Source organism: Lepidochelys kempii, chromosome 23, assembly GCF_965140285.1.
Source record: "Lepidochelys kempii isolate rLepKem1 chromosome 23, rLepKem1.hap1, whole genome shotgun sequence".
NCBI lineage: Eukaryota > Metazoa > Chordata > Testudines > Cheloniidae > Lepidochelys > Lepidochelys kempii.
Genome location: NC_136402.1, coordinates 1904208 through 1921781, shown reverse-complemented (window position 1 = coordinate 1921781; position 17574 = coordinate 1904208). Strand labels below are relative to the sequence as shown.

The following is a 17574-nucleotide window of genomic DNA, read 5'->3' as shown; positions in this document are numbered from 1 at the left end:
CCGTCTGCTTGCCCCCTTTCCAACCTCCTCCCATTTTCACACTACGCCCCCTGACCCTCCCAGCCCGGGCGCGGCCCCTCGGTGCAGGCTGGGGGGACCCTGCTGAACACCCCTGTTCCTCAGGCCCTGTAGCCAAAAATGAAGTTGCACCCCAATGGCTCATTCCTCACGCTCCCCAAGCCCAGCCAGTGACGTGACTCTGGCTGCGGGGAACGGGATTTATTCTTTTATGCTCGCACCTTGTGGCAAACCCACCCACCCCGAAAACCCCCAGCAGGCAGTGGAGAGAGATCTGCATGACTTAATAACTCGTGGGGGTGTTGGGCTCAGGCTAGACCCCAGCCGCTGTCCCGCCAGGCTGAGAGCGGCACCCCCAGCTCGACTCCCCGCAGCCCTGCCCTATCTTTCCCAGCCACGGTGGGGGTGTCGGACCCATGAGCCGCAAGTGGTCCAGGCCCAGCCCAGCAGGACTCAGCCTGGGCTGGCCGAAAAGTAAAGCCGGCACCCGGCCCCCACCCTGGGGCTCTGCACTGAAACAACCCAGCCAGCTGGGCCGTGACATTTCACATCTGCCCAGTGGATTTAGCCGCGTGACTCCAGTTAATTTCTGCGGTGGGGGGGAGGCTCAATCTGCTGCCTGGGTTTGAAAAATCTGTCTGGAGCAGTTCTCCGCTCGCAATCCCCCCTGCCGTTTTCAGGGGTGCTGCGAAGGTTAATGCTCTTCCAGTTGCTACAGCATTGTAGATACAGGGACCTGTCTCCGGGAGCTGAGATGCAGCCACCTCTGGGGTGGGGCACGGGGACTTTGTGCAGGGACCCCTCACCCAATGCTTAGATGCAGCTGCCTCTGGGGTGGAGTGGGGCACGGGCTGTTCATACATGGATCCCTCACCCTGCACTGAGATGCAGCCATCTCGAGTGGGGCACGTGTATTTCAAGTTCTGCTTGTTTCATGTGTGTTTAGCTGGGTTCTTTGTCTAATCTTGGCTGTTTACGCACTCGTGTGTGACCTAAACTGCTGTAAACGTGACCACCAAGCGCTAAGGAATCGGCTGTGAGTAGATTGTGTTGAAGCCGGCCCAGGGGCCTCCCGAAATGTGCTGGGGGGCCGTGCGCGGCTCAGGGGCCTCCCGAAATGCGCTGGGGGGCCGTGTGCGCCCTGCAGGCCGGGCACCCCGCTCTGGCCCAGGGCTGGGCTGTCGCAGTGGGAAGGGAAGGCTTGGCTCAAACTCAGCAGACAGGTTTTTAACCCCAAGCTTTCTGTGGGGTGCGGGGTTTAGAAAACCTGGCCTGAGAGGGGCGCGGTGGGGGCTGCTATCCTGGGAGTGGCACCAGCCTGAACCAAATTAGGGCCAAATTCTCCTGCTGACACTAGTGTGAACCTAGACTAGCTTCTGAGCGCAGTTCAGCTGCTCTAATTTACTTTCTGTTGCTGACTCACAACCGCTGGGGGCCTGGCCCCATTGACTCCAATGGGAGCGACGCTGATTCCCAGCCGCTGGGGGCCTGGCCCCGTTTGCTCAAGCTCGGCGCTGCTGTACCGTGCGAGCAGACCCGTTAAACCCACCCAGCCGTGCCTCTTGAAAGCACCAGCCGGCACCAAGCCACTATTTCCCCTGGCTGAGCAGGGGCTTCGCTGTCTCTCCCCCAATCTCCGGTGAGCGGGGAGGGAGGAGTGGGATGGGGGAGCACCGGGGTGGGGTGGATCTTCGCGGTTTCCCCGCCGTCAGAGCAGAGCTGGTGAGCCAGCCAGCCACGCCGTCTCCTGGGGAAGTTTTCCGCCTGAGCGGGGATCAAGGGAACATTTAAGGCTTTCACTGAAAAAGCCAGAGCAGGGCTGGTGAGGGCCCATCAAGCTGGGGTGGAGCTGCAGGGCCGCTCAGATGCTCCGGGCCCGAGGGGAGAGCCTGCAGCCAGTGGGGCAGGACCACGGCCGCATCCCCCCACAGCGGAGAGCGCGGGAGACTTACTTGGCTGCCGCAGGATGGAAGCGGCTGCATCCTGCTTCGTTTGAGGATGAATTGTCTCAACCGTGAGGATGTCATGGGGTTGGAGGGAGAAACTGAGGCACCAAGAGGGGGAGAGATTTGCTGAGGTCAGACAGGGAGTCGGGTAGAGAACACAGGAGTCCTGGCTCCTCAACCCCCCCTGCTCTAACCACAGGACCCCATGCCCCTTCCACAGCCAGGGATAGAACCCAGGTGTCCTGGCTTCCAGCTCTTCCCCCTCCTGTAACCCACTAGCCCTAACCCCCCAGCTGTGGATTGAACCCAGGTGTCCTGGCTTCCAGCCTCCACCCTGTAACCCACTAGACCTCTCTCCCCTGAAGCTAGGGATTGAACCCAGGAGTCCTGCTCCCAGCCCCCTGGCTCCAGGAGATAACCCACGGCCTCTCTATGGGCCTCCACCCCCTGGGGGCAGTGGGAAAGCAGCACCCCCGCCTGGGGCATTAACCCTTCCCCTCCCCTCTGGGGCTGACCCCTTGCTGCCCAGCAGATGCGGGCAAAGTGGATGGGGCCTTTACTGGGTAGGGCGCCCCCGTTGGACTGATCGCAACCCTGAGTGGAAGGCTGGGGGGCGGGGGACATACAAAATGGGGATACAGTTTGGAGGTGCAGTGAAGGAGGAAGGAAGTGGGTCTGGTCGGTCACCACGAACCAGGCTCCCAAACCCTGCTCCTGGTGAACCCGGGCGTCCGGGCCCATGTCTCTGGTGGCGGGGGAGGGAACTGCTAGTCCAATTCTCTCTGCTGGCCTCCGTCCCGTGGCAGCTGGGCCGGCCCCCGGCTGTCCGGCCCCCGGGGGCGCTAGGGGGGGCCCTTGTCGGACAGGTAAGCGATGAGCACCACCACGGCCCCAATGTAGGTGCAGACTCCGAGCAGGATGGAGAGCACGGCCAGCGCGAAGGTCCGACGCGAGGCCGCCCGCGCCCCCGGGAAATCGCCCTCCGCCGAGGCCTTGTTGGTCTGGGGGAGGGGAGAGCCGGTTAGAGGGGGGAGGAGGAATCCCCTGAGACCTCCCCCCCTCGAGACACCCCCCCCATGGATAGCCCCACCCCTGGCTGGATACCCCATGACGCCCCCCACACACCTCCCGTATGCTTTAGATCCCCCCGCCATCTGCCCCCTGCCCCGCCGGGTACCCTGATCCAGCCCCAGCCTGGGCCCCCGTCCACAGCTGGGTACCCGGAGACACCCCCCGCCCCATTCCCAGGCCAGATCCTCTCACCCCATAGGCCCTATGGGCCACGCAGTGCCCCTTCTGCCCTGACCCCCCCCCCAAGCTCTGGGGATGGGGGGGCCGGGGGGGGGCACTGTGACAGTGCCCTGTGTGGGGTTGGGGGCCCCCTGAGGGACTGGACCAGTTTTGGGGGGGCAGAGGAAGTTATGCAAATATCTCCCATAATGTATGCAGATTGTCCAGATTTTACTGCGGGGTGGGGAGGGGAGGGGCTAGGTGGAGGCCCAGCAAACTCGTCTCCCGGGTGGGCCGCACCTGTCCCTGCCCCGCTCACCTTCTGGGACAGGTGGAAGGCGGCGATGCCCAGGGGCCAGAAGCAGCAGAGCATGGAGAACACGGCCAGGCCCAGGTGATCCTGCGGCAGCATCAGGCCGAAGTCGCTGTCGCTCTCACTCTCGCTCGCCGAGTCGTTCTGGGTGGGGGATGTGGGGGGGGCGGGAATCCAGATCAGGGGGTGGGGGGAGTGCGCTCCCCTGGCCGCCAGGGTTGACCCTAGGAGTCCTGGCTCCCAGCCCCCTGCTCTGACTACTAGCCCCCACTCCACTCCCAGAGCTGGGGAGAGAACCCAGGAGTCCTGGCTCCCAGCCCCCTGCTCTGACCACCAGCCCCCACTCCCCTCCCTGAGCCAGGAATAGAACCCAGGAGTCCTGGCTCCCAGCCCCCTGCTCTGACTACTAGCCCCCACTCCCCTCCCTGAGCCAGGAATAGAACCCAGGAGTCCTGGCTCCCAGCCCCCTGCTCTGACTACTAGCCCCCACTCCACTCCCAGAGCTGGGGAGAGAACCCAGGAGTCCTGGCTCCCAGCTACACCTCTGCATCAGAGGAGCAGAGCTCTGAACCCTGAGTCTAGGGCCCCTCGGCTGCAGGGCAGGGTCCCCGGGCTACGGAGCTCAGCCCTGTGGTGAGGGCCTGGTTGGACGCTCCTGGGCAGGGCCAGATTAATCATTTGTGGGCCCCCATGTGGGCAATGGTGCATGGCGCGGTGGGGGGCGGGGTTGGTCCCCAGAGCGAGGGGCCAGCCAGGGGCAATGGGGCATGGAAGGGGTCGCCCCGCTCCGCCCAGCCCAGCGCCGGGGCACTATTTACAAACTGGCAGTTGCCAGACGCACAGTGGCCTGCCCGGCCCCGTGCTGCCAGCCTGCCCCTTCCCCTCGGGGGCGGGCCCAGGCCGCGTCACGCAGCCCCGGCCCCCCCACCCAACACCCACCAACTCCGGAGTGGCGCGATCAGCCAGGCCAGGGCCTGCCCCGGCCCGGGTCCCTCAAGACCCACTTGCCTGGAGGGGCCCAGCCAAGCCCCCCACACTGTCCCCCCCACAACTGACTGAGACTGGCCAGGCTTCTGCACCAGTCCCAGGGGCCCCACTCGTGCCATTGTAAACCCGGTACTGCTCCCCAGACCCGGTGAGCAGGGAACCCCAAAGACCCTCCGGGATAGCGTGGACTGTGACCAGCCCCACTGCAGGCCATTGATTTACTGACCGGGCTCGTGAGCCAGTCCCTGGAGCTCACGGAGCGATGGCAGGTGGCTAGTGATTCATCCCCCAGGCCAGTGCCCTCCAGCTGCTGGCAGGGCTCAGCCGGACGCCTGGGTTCCCAGCCCCCCCTCACCTCGAACTCAGGCAGCAGCTCTCCATCCCCCACTTCGCAGCAGACCGTGTGAATGTCCTTCTCCAGGCAGAGCTTCTTGGGGCGCTCGGCCGGCTCCCCAAAAGCCGTCTCGCAGTACCCCTGCTTCCTCCAGCTGGGGGGCTCCCCGGTCTTCCATGTGGAGCCCGGTGGGGGGGCCGGCTCGGGGCTGCCCAGCGGCTCCACTGTCCTCTGCAGGGTCCCTGCGTCCAGCAGCTGCTGGGCCAGTTCGGGGGGTGGCGGGGGCAGGCGCCTCCAGCCGGGCCGAGAGAAGAAGCCGGGGTGTTCCCGCCGCGCCTCCCCAGCCAGGGCGCCCCCGGAGGGTTTGGCCAGCAGCGGGCGCTGTAGTTCGTGGCTGTTCTCCATGAGGCGGGGGGAGATCCCTGCTCCGGCAGGGCGTCCGGCGCGGTCTTGGGCTCCCAGGTCACCTGGTGGGGGGGAGTAAGGGATAAACAGGATGAATCTGTAGGGGCACAAAAAAAGGAGACTCCCAGGCTGGAGCAGGAGGAGTGGCTCCCTCCGCTGGCAGCGGTGCCAGGCTGTTCTCCCCTGCACGCGAGGAAGGGAGGAGCGTTGTCCCTATGACACACAAGGGGAAGGCCTCGCAGAGCTGGCCAAGGGACCCAGGAGTCCTGGCTGCCAGCCTCCTGCACTAACCACTAGACCCCACTTCCCTCCCAGAGACCCCGGGGGCCTGGACAAAGTCCAGCTGCTCCCCGCCTGGCCGAAGCAAAGAGCCCTGGGTCTTGATGCTGGGAGCCCAGGTGCCGATTAGACCATTCGTTGCAACCGTGGGTCCCTGCCTCGCCCAGCGCCTTTCGCTGGCGGCTGCCTGGAGGGGGCTGGAGCTGCTTTCGCGCAGAGTTAGACCGGCTGCCTGCAGGGCCCCCCCAGGGAAGGGAAGCTGTTCTCCAAGCGGCGCAGAGTCGCCCATGATCTCCGGCAGCCGGCCCCTGCCCCGGAGCGCACATGCCCCGGAGGCTTCTCCTCCCCGCCCGGCTGCCGGTTTTGTGCCAATCTTCTCGCTCCTGCAGCCGGCTGCCGATTTGCTCCGCCGCTTCTGGGGGGCAGGAGGGCGGGCGGGGCCCTAAGGAGCAGCCGGGCGGTGGGGTCGGGGCGGCAGGAGGCGGAGGGCTCGGGGGAGGTGCGGGGAAGGACGCGCTGAGTCCTGGGGGGGGGGCGGTATCTGGCGCCCGGGGGGAGCGGCACAGGGCGCTGGGATGAATTTGGCCTCCAGTCCCCGCCCGCCCAGAAGCAAGCTGGTGCTGGGGAAACTGAGTCACGGAGAGGGGAAAGGGAGGGGCCGGAGCCCCTGGTGTCAGTCAGTGGTAAACCTGCGAATGGAACCCAGGAGTCCTGCTCTAGCCCCTAGACCCCACTCCTCTCCCCGTCCACATCTACCCAGCCCAGCTGCCCGGGTCCATGAGCTCCCATCGCTCCCCGGGGCTTTGGTGAGGGACTCGGAGCTGGGCCGGGCGGCGCTGGGGAGCCCCCGGAATCTGCGCCACCCCCTGGGGCGTGGGAAGCCGGCCGGGGGGGTGCGGGGGGCAGGTTTCTCTCCCGCTCCCTGGGCCAGCTCCGCTGCAGACTGGCCACCGGCTCCCAGCCCCGCTTCTGTGCCCGGCGCTGCCCCCAAGCAGAGGTCGCACCCCCCTGCCTGGCGCCCGTGGGCCGGGGCTGGTCAATCCGCGTCCCAGCCCGGCGGGGCCCCGCCAGACCCAGCTCCTTCCCGCGGGCAGGGCCCCCGGCTCCGGCCACCGGGGCAGGGGGGCCGCAGCGTCGGCCCTGGGTCTGCAAGGTGCCGAGCTCCAGCGTGTGGCGACCCCGACGGACCCCAGCTGGGGGGCTGCCCCACGGACCCCAACGGAGCGACGGCCGACGGACCCCAGCTGGGGGGCTGCCCCACGGACCCCAACGGAGCGACGGCCGACGGACCCCAGCTGGGGGGCTGCCCCACGGACCCCAACGGAGCGACGGCCGACGGACCCCAGCTGGGGGGCTGCCCCACGGACCGCACTCACAAAACAAAGGAACCCACCCGAAGCTCTGGGATCGCGGCCCCATGCCCAGCCTTGGCCCTGGGGGAGCCCAGACTTTACCTGGGGGGGCAGCCCCATTCTCCCCCCCCGAGTTAGTCGCTCCTATGGCAATAGGTGAGGTCGTGAATGGGGGGGCAGAGCCCCCTGTGGAGGGGCAGGAAGGAGATTTGGCTTCTCACCCCCCCGCCCCCCACGCAATCAGCTGGGAAAGACACTGACTCGTGTCCCCCCCCCCCGCACCGGAACCTGTGTCCCCCCCGCTAGGGACAGGGGGTGCGGCTCTGCCCGGACCCCTTCGGATTCGGGGAGAGGTTGCGGGGGGGGCGCTGTGCTGAGCTTAGCAGCCCCCTCCCGCCTCAGTTCTGGGCCAGATCCGCAGCTGAGGTAACGAGCGTCTCCAGCGACTGACCCCAGCCATGGGTCCGGCCCCATTGACACCCGCCGGGGCCCTGCCCCCCTGCCCGGCTCCAGGGACCCCCCCTGGCCGGCTCTGCCCCCGGCACTTACCGGCACCTCAGCGCCCGCCTCCGCCCGCCGGGCCCCCGCCAGCCGCTCTGCAGCCCCCCCAAGCCCCCATCCCGGGGGGCTGCTCCGGGCCCCCGGCCCCCCCGCGGCAGGAGAGGCGAAAATCCCCCGGCCCCGCACGTCCCGCGCCCCCCGCACGGAGCCCGCAGCAGCTCCGCGATGCAGCCGCAGCCCGGCTCCGCCCCCCGCCCCCCGCAAGGGGCAGGCTCGGGGGGGCTGGGAGGGGCTGGGGGGCAGGCTCGCAGAGGGGGTGGGGGGCTGGGGGTCCCCAGAAGCGCTGCCTGCTCCGGGCTCGCTCCCACGCGCCTGGGCCGGGGGCGGCGGGGGGGGGGGGGGCTGGAAAGCGGGGGGAGGCGCTGGGGGGGGTTTGCATCACTGCTTTGTTACCAGCATTAGGGGACCTGGCGTGGCAGTGAGACCTGCCCCCCCCCCGACAATGTAGAGATGTGAGGGGTATGGGAACCAGGACTCCTGGGTTCTCTCCCCGGCTGGGGGGGGCAGATGCAGGGAGCGAATTAACCGGGCTGAAGAATCGCCCTGACCGCTGACGGGGTCTCCCCGCTGAGCACCTGGGGACGGGGGGGGCAGAGCCCGGGCGGTGTCATCCCATGGACCCAGCCAATGCCAGGGGGCAGGGAATCCTGCCAGCCCGGCCCTGGGCTCCCCCCTGCCCCCCAGCTCTGCGGGTGCCCCTCATTCTCGACCCGCAGCCCCCTGCTAGCCTGGCCCTGGCCCCCCAGCTCTGCCGGTGCCCCTCACTCCCGACCCGCAGCCCCCTGCTAGCCCGGCCCTGGCCCCCCAGCTCTGCCGGTGCCCCTCACTCCCGACCCGCAGCCCCCTGCTAGCCCGGCCCTGGCCCCCCAGCTCTGCCGGTGCCCCTCACTCCCGACCCGCAGCCCCTGCCAGCCCAGCCCTGGGCTCCCCCTTCCACAGGTCGGGGGGCCCATTGCTTCCCAGTGGCCAGGGCCTTCCCTCTGGGAGGCCGCCGGCCCCAGCTGACCCAGCCAGCTCCTTGCACAAGGGCTGGCCCCGGCTTCGCGTCCCCGGCCGGCCTGTGAGCCGAGGGGCCCATGGAAGATTGAGGGGGCTGGAGAAGCAGAGCCCAGCCGGGGGCTGTAGCAGCCGGGCTCCTTCAAGAGTAACGCTTCGGGGCCTGATGAATCATTCATAGTGGGCTCCGTGCGTGGGGGGGAGGTGGGGGAGGGAAGGGAACTGGCACATGGGTGGGCTGCGGGTCGGGAGTGAGGGGCACCGGCAAAGCTGGGGGGCAGGGGGGCAGGGGAGAGCCCAGGGCCGGGCTGGCAGGGGCTGCGGGTCGGGAGTGAGGGGCACCGGCAGAGCTGGAGGGCAGGGGGGAGCCCAGGGGTGGGCTGGCAGGGGCTGCGGGTCGGGAGTGAGGGGCACCGGCAGAGCTGGGGGGCAGGGGGAGCCCAGGGGTGGGCTGGCAGGGGCTGCAGGTCGGGAGTGAGGGGCACCGGCAAAGCTGGGGGGCAGGGGGGCAGGGGAGAGCCCAGGGCCGGGCTGGCAGGGGCTGCGGGTCGGGAGTGAGGGGCACCGGCAGAGCTGGGGGGCAGGGGGGAGCCCAGGGGTGGGCTGGCAGGGGCTGCGGGTCGGGAGTGAGGGGCACCAGCAGAGCTGGAGGGCAGGGGGGAGCCCAGGGGTGGGCTGGCAGGGGCTGCGGGTCGGGAGTGAGGGGCACCGCTGGCTTGCGAGGGCGGCTTTGATGGGTCTATGTTTGGTGGCCCCTGAGGTCGCCAGGCTCTGTGGGGCAGGGCCTGTCTCCCACAGGGCCTGAAGGCGCCACCGGGCCGAGAGCTGGAGCCCCCCCCCGCCCCGGTGCCAGGCGCTGCACAGACCCTGCAGAGACCCTGCAGGGGCTGGGCCCTGCCCTGGGGAGTCCCTCCCCCACCTCGGGGGCGTTATTGCCCTTTGCTGGGGATGCTGGGCCCAGGCCTGGCGGCGGGGGGGCAGGCTGGGGGTCACGTGGGGAGTCGCAGCCTCTGTCCAGCCCTGTGGACTCAGCACCCCCCCCCGCGTTCTCCGTTTACCTCCCCCCAGCTCCCCTCCCCCCCTTTGCCATCTGCTGGAACTGTCACCCTCCCCCCGCCCCCCCACAGCGCTGGGCAGCCACCAGCCAGCTGCTCACAGACAGGCGGGGGAGGGGGAGGGGGAGGGGGTGGCACAAGCAATTCCCCCCCCGCGTTCCCCCCCCCAAGCTGCAGGTTCTGCCCCCAGGGCCCCCAGCCGAGCTGCTGGGGGTGGAGGGGTCTGGGGTAGGCTGCCCACTGCACAGCCTGCCCCCCCCCAGCTGGGCCCCGCCCCCACCCCCCATTGCAGGGGGTGACTCTGAGATAGCGCGTGATGGATGGTGTCTGGGGGGCTCAGCGTGACGGACGGCTGGTCTGATCCATTCTGGGGGCCCGGAACCCCCTGCCAGGCCCTCCCGGGGGGACTTCAGCCGGCCAGGGTGGCGGGAGGGGGAAGATTGGCAGCGTGGCCTAGTGGACAGGGCCCTAGACTGGGCCCCAGGGCTCCAGTCCTTGCTCTGTGTCGCGGTCTCCACAGCTGGAAAGGGGGGCTGGTGACCCCCCCCCCCGCTCCGTGAAGTGCCCGGGGAGCAGGGGAGGGAACGTGCTGGGTGGGGGGGAGAATCCATGAGCTGAAAGTAAGGGGGCCAAGCAGCGCCGGGGGGGCCAAGGAACCGTCTCCCTCCTGCCAATGGGGTGCTGAGTTACCGAAAGGCCCCGATCTGGGTGCGAACAGCCCCCCCCCCTCCCCCAACGCCGCCTCCTCCCCACGCACGCGGAGGCGGGAGCAGCCACCAGGGACCCAGGAGTCCTGCTGCCAAACCAGCATCGCAGCAGCTATTAATAGACGTCGCTACCCAGCCCTGCCGTTGCCCCTCACTCCCGACCCGCAGCCCCTGCCAGCCCGGCCCTGGGCCCCCCCAGCCCTGCCGGTGCCCCTCACTCCCGACCCGCAGCCCCTGCCAGCCCGGCCCTGGGCCCCCCCAGCCCTGCCGGTGCCCCTCACTCCTGACCCGCAGCCCCTGCCAGCCCGGCCCTGGGCCCCCCCAGCCCTGCCGGTGCCCCTCACTCCCAACCCACAGCCCCTGCTACCCCAGCCCTGGGCCCCCCAGCCCTGCCGGTGCCCCTTGCTCCTGACCCGCAGCCCCTGCCAGCCCGGCCCTGGGCTCCCCCCGAGCCCTGCTGGTCCCTGAGCCTTTCTCCGGAGAAAAGCCCAGCCAGCGCTCCCTGCTCCGAGGGCCTCGCGCTGGAGCCGGCTGGCCCCGGTGTCTCTGAGCCCCAGCAATCCACGCCCTCTGACAAGCCACCCCCTGACGCCAGGACGCAGGCCCTGGGCTGGGTTGGAACTGGCCTTCGCTGTAGGCCGTCCTGCCTTGGGCATCACCCCAGGGTGGGGCTGGCCAGGACTCCAGACCAGGAAGGGAACGGGGCTAACTGGGATTCATGCAGAGCGGGAATGGGCCAGGGCTCAGCCGGCTGCCCCCTCCCCCTCGCTAGCCCCCCGCCCCCTCCCAAGGCAGCTCGCAGGCTCTCTGTGCAGGGAAGCAGATGGAGGTGGGGGTAGGCGGGCGGGGGCATTAGGTGCCTCTGTTGTCTTCGCTGCACTCTGGCGTTTCAGTTTAATTGCAAGAGGCAGGAAATAATCCCAGCTCGGAGTTGGGGGGTGGGGGCGGGCTGGCCACGGGCAGCTGGAATAGCCCGGCAGCCGCGCGATGCTGGCAAGAAGGGTCAACCCGCGGGGCCAGGAGAGCGAAGCGCCCCAGGGAAGCCTGGCTGAGCGGCAAGGAGGAGCAGTGGTTAGAGCAGGGGGGCTGGGAGCCAGGACTCCTGGGTTCTCTCCCTGGCTATGGGAGGGGAGTGGGGTCTAGCGGTTAGAGCGGGGGGGCTGGGAGCCAGGACTCCTGGGTTCTCTCCCTGGCTATGGGAGGGGAGCGGGGTCTTGTGGTTAGAGCCGGGGGGCAGGGAACCTGGACTCCTGGGTTCTCTCCCTGGTTCTGCCACTTATTTCCACTGTGACCTCGGGCAGGGTGCCATCTCTCTCTGTGCCTCAGTTTCCCTCTCGCTCAAGGCGGTTCACCCCCTAGCACTTTCAGGTGCTAGGCAGGACCTGGAAACGCAAACCAGGCTGCTGGAAGAGGTGTTTCCAGCCCCTGTCGTAGGCCTCATGCAGGGAGCCGGGGCTGGCCAGAGCCCCATGGTTCCCGGAGGGTCCCTGAGCTGGGAAGGGTTATTCCTGGTCACCAGCAAACGAAATGGCCCTGGGCCCATGGATGTGGCTGAGGGGAGGGTGCCCAGGCCTGGGCAATGCACCTCATTGGTTGGAGGAGGAATGTGAGGTCTGAGCAAAAGCCAATCAATTTTCACTGATCAGCGGTGGGTATGAGCCCTGCCCACTCTGAGGCACGAGCCAATCGCCACCCACCTGAGGTCAAGAGGGACCGCCCCCGGGGGGGTGTCTTATCCTGTAATTGGCTCTCTCCGGCACGGTGGGCCTGCGGAACTCACTGCCGCAAGATGTCACCGCGGCCTAGAGCTCTGCAGGCTCCAACTCACCTGTGTCTTGGCTTCTTGTGCTGATTTAACAAAGCCAGAGGGGGCCCCCCCACGTGAGTGACCCCCCCCGGTCTCTCCTCCAGCTGCGTGAGTCTGAGGCCCTGCAGGGCAGGGAGGCAGGTGGGGGGCAGGGGGTCGGATATCGCCTCTGGCTGCGGCCGAGGGGGGGGTTTGTTGGTCCCACGTTGGGGGGGGCACATCGGGGGGCCTGGGATTGGTCGAGGGTTCGGCTTCCTGGGGCGAAGCGCTTTGCCTGTGGGGCCAGGGCGATGGGGAGGGGGAGCAGCCGGGGGGCGGGTTCCCCTCCCCCCCACTCTAGCTCGCCCATCAGCTATGGGCTGGCTGGGGCAGGGTCTCCCTGTCACTCCCACGATGCCCAGCCCCGCCCCCCAGCTGTCAATCTCTCTGCCCTTCCCAAGATGGCTGCCGCAGGGCTTCGCCCCGCCCAGTGGAGGCGCCGCCTTCCTCCCATGACCCACCCAACATGGCGCCGCCCTCACGATGGCTGTCATTTGCCGCGCTCAAGATGGCCGCGACCCTCGCCCGCTTTCCGCCTTCCTGGGCGGGGCTTCCGCCCAAACGCCGTCACGTGCCTCATCCGCCCGCCAATCCGGCTTCGGCGCTGGGCTGGGGCCCCCGCCCTCCCCGGTTGCCGTGGCAGCGGCGGGCGGGGCGCGGGAGCGGCGGCTGGAGACGAGGCCGGGGCCGGGGGGTCGCTCGCGGGTCCGTAGCGCCCGGGCAGCGAGGGGCGGGGCACGGCGGGCGTCGCGCGGTGCGCATGCGCGGGGTGGCCCCTCTCCCCCCCCCCCACCCCGGTGCGCGCTGAGGCGGGGGGACGCGCCGCCTCCCCGTGCGCGCCCCCGGCACGCCCCGAGCACGCGCCGCCCCAGCCCCGGGCGGGGTGTGTCCGGCGATGCAGCCACCTCTGGGGCGGGCCGGGCGGCAGCGCACAGGAACAGGGAGCCGCGCGCTGGGCGGGGCCGGGAGCAGGACTCCTGGGTTCTCCCCGCCTCTGGGAGGGGGCTGGGAGCCCGGACTCCTGGGTTCTCTCCCCGGCTCTGGGAGGGGGCTGGGAGCCCGGACTCCTGGGTTCTCCCCGCCTCTGGGAGGGGGCTGGGAGCCCGGACTCCTGGGTTCTCTCCCCGGCTCTGGGAGGGGGGTGATGGTTCGAGCAGGGGGGGCTGGGAGCCCGGACTCCTGGGTTCTCTCCCCGGCTCTGGGAGGGGGGTGATGGTTCGAGCAGGGGGGGGGGGCTGGGAGCCCGGACTCCTGGGTTCTCCCCGGCTCTGGGAGCCCGGACTCCTGGGTTCTCCCCGCCTCTGGGAGGGGGCTGGGAGCCCGGACTCCTGGGTTCTCCCCGCCTCTGGGAGGGGGCTGATGGTTCGCGCAGGGGGGGGCTGGGAGCCCGGACTCCTGGGTTCTCCCCGCTCTGGGTGGTGGCTGGTGGTTAGAGCAGGGGGGGCTGGGAGCCCGGACTCCTGGGTTCTCTCCCCGGCTCTGGGAGGGGGCTGGTGGTTAGAGCGGGGGGGGGGGGCTGGGAGCCCGGACTCCTGGGTTCTCCCCGGCTCTGGGAGGGGGTGATGGTTCGAGCAGGGGGGGCTGGGAGCCCGGACTCCTGGGTTCTCTCCCTGGCTCTGCGAGGGGGCTGGTGGTTAGAGCAGGGGGGGCTGGGAGCCCGGACTCCTGGGATCTATTTCTAACCCCGCCCCTTGTCCTCCCCCTGCTGCAGGATCATGGCCGAAGTGCACCTCATCGGGCAGATCGTGGGAGCCAGCGGCTTCCCCCGCAGCAGCCTCTTCTGCAAGTGGGGAATCCACACAGGTGAGCCGGGGCCCCCCGGGGGAAAGAGGGGCTCCGCTCGTGGGCTGGGGCAACAGGGCTGCAGAGGCCCAGAGCCTGAGCTAGTGGGCTAGAGCAGGGGGGCTGGGAGCCAGGACTCCTGGGTTCTCTCCCTGGCTCGGGGAGGGGAGTGGGGTCTGGTGGTTAGAGCTGGGGGGTGGGGGAGGGCTGGGAGCCAGGACTCCTGGGTTCTCTCCTCAGCTCTCATGTGCTCCCTTCCCGAAGCCTCTGCCCCCCTCACTGACTGCGCTTCCCCCCCCAGGTGGCGCCTGGAAGCTGCTGTCCGGCCTGCGGGAGGGGCAGACGCAGGTGGATCACCCCCAGCTGGACGATGTGGCCTACTGGTCCCACCCCATCGACGTGCACTTTGCCACCAAGGGGCTGCAGGGTAAGTTCCTCCCTCCGCGGGTTCCAGCCCGGTGTTCCCTGGACTGATGGCCCAGGAGATCCGGGGAAGGCTGCGGGTTCCAGACGGGAGCTTTGGGGGTGGGGGGCAGGAAGCCCTGGCTCAGAGTGGGGCAGGGACGGGGAAGGCAGCCCTGGCTCGGGCGGGCGGGGGGTGCGTGGCAGCCCTGGCCAGGCGTGAGTTAGTTTCTCTCAGTGAAGGGAATTTGGCTCCAGTTGTGTGAGACACCAGAGGCCGTTTGTTTTCCAGTCCGTCTCCCCCGGGGCTTTTCTTCCCCTCCCTTCGGCCCCGCCGGAGCTGGGGATGGCTCTGGGGTGGGGGGCAGAGCCCGGGTGGGGCAGGTGCAGCCGTACATCCCCCTGCTTCCGGAAGCGCCTTGTGTCCTCGGCTGCAGAAGTGTCCCCAGGATGGATGAACGCTCCCATCCGGCCCCAGGGCAGGACTGGCTGGCTTGGGGGGCAGGGGGCACCTGGCTTGCAGAGGGGGCTGGGCACTGACGGGTCCCCTCTCTCTTGCCGTCAGGCTGGCCCAAGCTGCACGTGCAGGTCTGGCACCAGGACCCCTTTGGGCGCCGGGAGCTGTACGGCTACGGCGTCTGCCACGTGCCCTGCAGCCCGGGCTGGCACGCGCTGGCCTGCGTCACCTGGCAGCCCCTGGGCTCGTGGCAGGAGCGGCTCTCCCAGCTCTTCGTGGGCGGGGGGCCCCAGCTGCTGAACAGCGACCTGATCTACACGGGGGCTGACCGGTACCGCCTGCAGACCACTGCCGCGGGCACCGTGCACCTGGAGCTGGGCGTGGTGCTGCGCCACTTCGCCCGCTACGGGGTGGAGTGCTAGGGAGCGGGCAGGCCCCCCGCTGCGGGGCGGGGCTCTAGGGAGCGGGCAGGCCTCCCTCCATGGGCTGGGTGCTGTACGGACCCCCTGCCATGGGGCGGGGCTCTAGGGAGCAGGCAGGCCCCCCTCCGTGGGCTGGGTGCTGTACGGACCCCCTGCCATGGGGCGGGGCTCTAGGGAGCGGGCAGGCCCCCCTCCGTGGGCTGGGTGCTGTACGGACCCCCTGCCATGGGGCGGGGCTCTAGGGAGTGGGCAGGCTCCCCATTGCGGGCTGGGTGCTGTATGGACCCCCTGCCGCGGGGTGGGGTGTGAGGGGTCTGCACGGATCCTGCCCCTGCTGCAGGGTCCGGGGGGGGGCTCTGGGGAAGCCCTTGGATCCAGGGGGGTCACCGCAAAGCCTTCCCCCCTTTAACAGTGTGGACATTTCAGCTGCTTGATGGGGCTCTTTTGTAAGAACGGGGCTGGGGGGGGAGTTGGGCTGGCCCAGGGGGTGGGGAAGGGGCCACGAGCTCTTTCCCCTCTGGTGGGCTGGTTTCAGTCTGTGTTTCATGGGGGGGGCAGGACTTCTGGGTTCTTTCCCCCGCTCTGCCATTGACCCTGGTGACCTGGGGCTGGCCCCTGTGCCCTCTGCCCTCTGTAACATGGGGCAGCGCTGTCCGGGCAGGGCGCAGAGCCGCCGGGGGCCGGTGGGAATTGGACCCATCGCTGGCTCCATGGGGAGCGCTGGGGGCTGGCGGGGGGGAGGGAGGCCCCTCTGCCTCCTGCTCCCCAAAGCGCTCCCCCGCCCGTCTTCCCCCGTCTCTCTCCCCTGCCCCCCATTGAACAACCCCCCCTTATATAAAGATCCTTTTGCACTAACGGCTTTTCCGAGAGTTTCTCTTCTCCCCCCGCCCACCGATAGCCATGGTGACCCCTACAGCAAAAGATTATGGGGGTGTAGCTGCAGAACGGTGGGGGGGCCCGTTGATTGGGGGGGTAGAAACATAATCAGCGATTGCCCCCAGACGCCTGCACCGCGTTCGTTCCCGCCCCAGCCCGCCGCCCCCCAGAAGTGCCATAGCCCGTGGAACTCATTGCCACAAGGGCCGAGCGGGGTGGGCGTGCTCCGTGGGCCGAGAACAGCCAGCGGGAGGGCGACGATATCCCCGGGAGCTCGGGGAGGGGAGGAGTGTCTCCTGCTCCCCCCTAGCTCGGGGGGGCAGGTGGCTCTCGGCCGTTGGGGGGGCCCTAGCTCGCGCTTTGCCCCCTGTCCGTGTCCCCAAGGGGTCAGTGGCTGGTGCTGTTCCAGTGTCGCCCCAGCAGAGGGCGCCCCTGGCCCATGCCAGCCACGTGTGTCCCTGGATTGAGCCTGGCCGGGATGGGGCCCACATCTGCTCCAGTTAATACCCCCCCCAGCCGCCCTCCGGCTCCCTCCAGTGTGACAGACGGGCCCGGGCCCCCCCATCCGGCTGCTTGGCGTCCTCCTTTCGGAGCCTGAGTTCATCGGGGCTGAGAGAGCACGAGGCCAGGCCGGGCTGGACCAGCAGGGGCTGCGGGTCGGGAGTGAGGGGCACCGGCAGAGCAGGGGTCGGGGAGAGCCCAGGGCTAGTCTAGTGGGGGGGCTGGGGGTCAGGAGTGAGGGTGGGGAGGAGCCCAGGGCTGGGCTAGCCGGGGGCTGCAGGTCAGGAGTGAGGGGCACCAGCTCAGGTAGGGAACCCAGGAGTCCTGACTCCCGCCCCGCTGTTCGTAGCCCAGGCCGCGGGCTCCCTGGCTGACTGGTGCAGGTTGTGGCCTGTTGGAGCCAGGGTCTGATGCCAACTTGGCCCCAGGCCGGTGCCCACCTGCAGCCAGCTGCTGCTCCGCTGCCCGCTGACCTTCACGGCCCCCCGGCTCTTACCTCCGCCCGGCCTAATTGGGGGTGAAATTCCGGGAAGGGCTGGCGGGAGCCGTCCCGGAAGTCTCGTTGCCAGCACCAGCTCTTCCTGGCAGGTGGGTCCAGCTTTCACCCCGGCCCTGGGCACTGGGCCCATGCGGGGGCTGGGCTGCCAAGGCCCCCCACTGAGCCAGGGCTCATTAACCCTCCAGCTCTGCGGCGAATCCCGTTAACGGGGCAGCGTCCCTCGGAAGAGCTGTGCTCACCCTCCAGATGGGACGCAGCTCATCCACTGCCCAGCGGACAGGAGGCCGGACTCCTGGGTTCTCTGGGAGGGGAGGGAAGGGGGGGGGGCTAGCGGTAAGATCAGGGGAGCTGGCAGTCAGGACTCCTGGGTTCTCTCTCCATCTCTGGGGGGGAACGTGACTGTTTAAAACAAGGGGTGAATAATGCCCCCTGGTGGAGGGGCTGAGCTGAGGCCTGTCGCATTCATTCCGCATCCTGCCTGTGTCTCTCCCTGGAGTCCCAAGGCCCTTTGAGAGCCGCATCCCATCGGTTGCCCTCTCCTCCCGCTTTTGGGAAACGGGTGGAGGGGAAACCGAGGCACCAAGCAGGGCAGGAACTCGCCGGAGG

General features: G+C 69.1%; 2 protein-coding genes across 3 annotated transcripts; one reads left to right on the top strand and one right to left on the bottom strand.

The window, feature by feature from the left end:
• Window positions 1–159: 159 nt before the first annotated feature.
• TMEM91 (transmembrane protein 91) lies at window positions 160–7500 on the bottom strand. Its single transcript, XM_073321354.2, has 4 exons — window positions 7414–7500; window positions 4850–5295; window positions 3514–3651; window positions 160–2965 (listed from the first exon to the last, which is right to left on the bottom strand). The coding sequence occupies exons 2-4, from the start codon at window positions 5231–5233 to the stop codon at window positions 2807–2809; spliced, it is 681 nt and encodes a 226-aa protein (XP_073177455.1). The 5' UTR covers window positions 5234–5295; window positions 7414–7500; the 3' UTR covers window positions 160–2806.
• Window positions 7501–12635: 5135 nt separating this feature from the next.
• B9D2 (B9 domain containing 2) lies at window positions 12636–15947 on the top strand. Of its 2 annotated transcripts, none has more exons than XM_073321848.1 (4): window positions 12636–12734; window positions 13741–13832; window positions 14113–14238; window positions 14779–15947. In XM_073321848.1, exons 2-4 carry the CDS (start codon window positions 13745–13747, stop codon window positions 15090–15092), a joined length of 528 nt encoding a protein of 175 aa, XP_073177949.1. In that variant the 5' UTR covers window positions 12636–12734; window positions 13741–13744; the 3' UTR covers window positions 15093–15947. The 2 variants fall into 2 exon arrangements, with proteins under 2 accessions (XP_073177949.1, XP_073177950.1); XM_073321849.1 differs by lacking the exon at window positions 12636–12734 and adding an exon at window positions 12831–12912.
• The last annotated feature ends 1627 nt before the right edge of the window (window positions 15948–17574 follow it).

Bases quoted from the DNA above. Each gene is read 5' to 3' on its own strand.
- TMEM91 (XM_073321354.2), bottom strand. From the start codon at position 5,233: ATGGAGAACAGCCACGAACTACAGCGCCCGCTGCTGGCCAAACCCTCC. The intron at 3,652-4,849 runs GTGAGGGGGGGC...TCCCCCACCCAG, and splicing joins AGCTGCTGCCTGAGTTCGAG to AACGACTCGGCGAGCGAGAG. The intron at 2,966-3,513 runs GTGAGCGGGGCA...CCCCTCCCCCAG, and splicing joins CCTTCCACCTGTCCCAGAAG to ACCAACAAGGCCTCGGCGGA.
- B9D2 (XM_073321848.1), top strand. From the start codon at position 13,745: ATGGCCGAAGTGCACCTCATCGGGCAGATCGTGGGAGCCAGCGGCTTC. The intron at 13,833-14,112 runs GTGAGCCGGGGC...TTCCCCCCCCAG, and splicing joins CAAGTGGGGAATCCACACAG to GTGGCGCCTGGAAGCTGCTG. The intron at 14,239-14,778 runs GTAAGTTCCTCC...TCTTGCCGTCAG, and splicing joins TGCCACCAAGGGGCTGCAGG to GCTGGCCCAAGCTGCACGTG.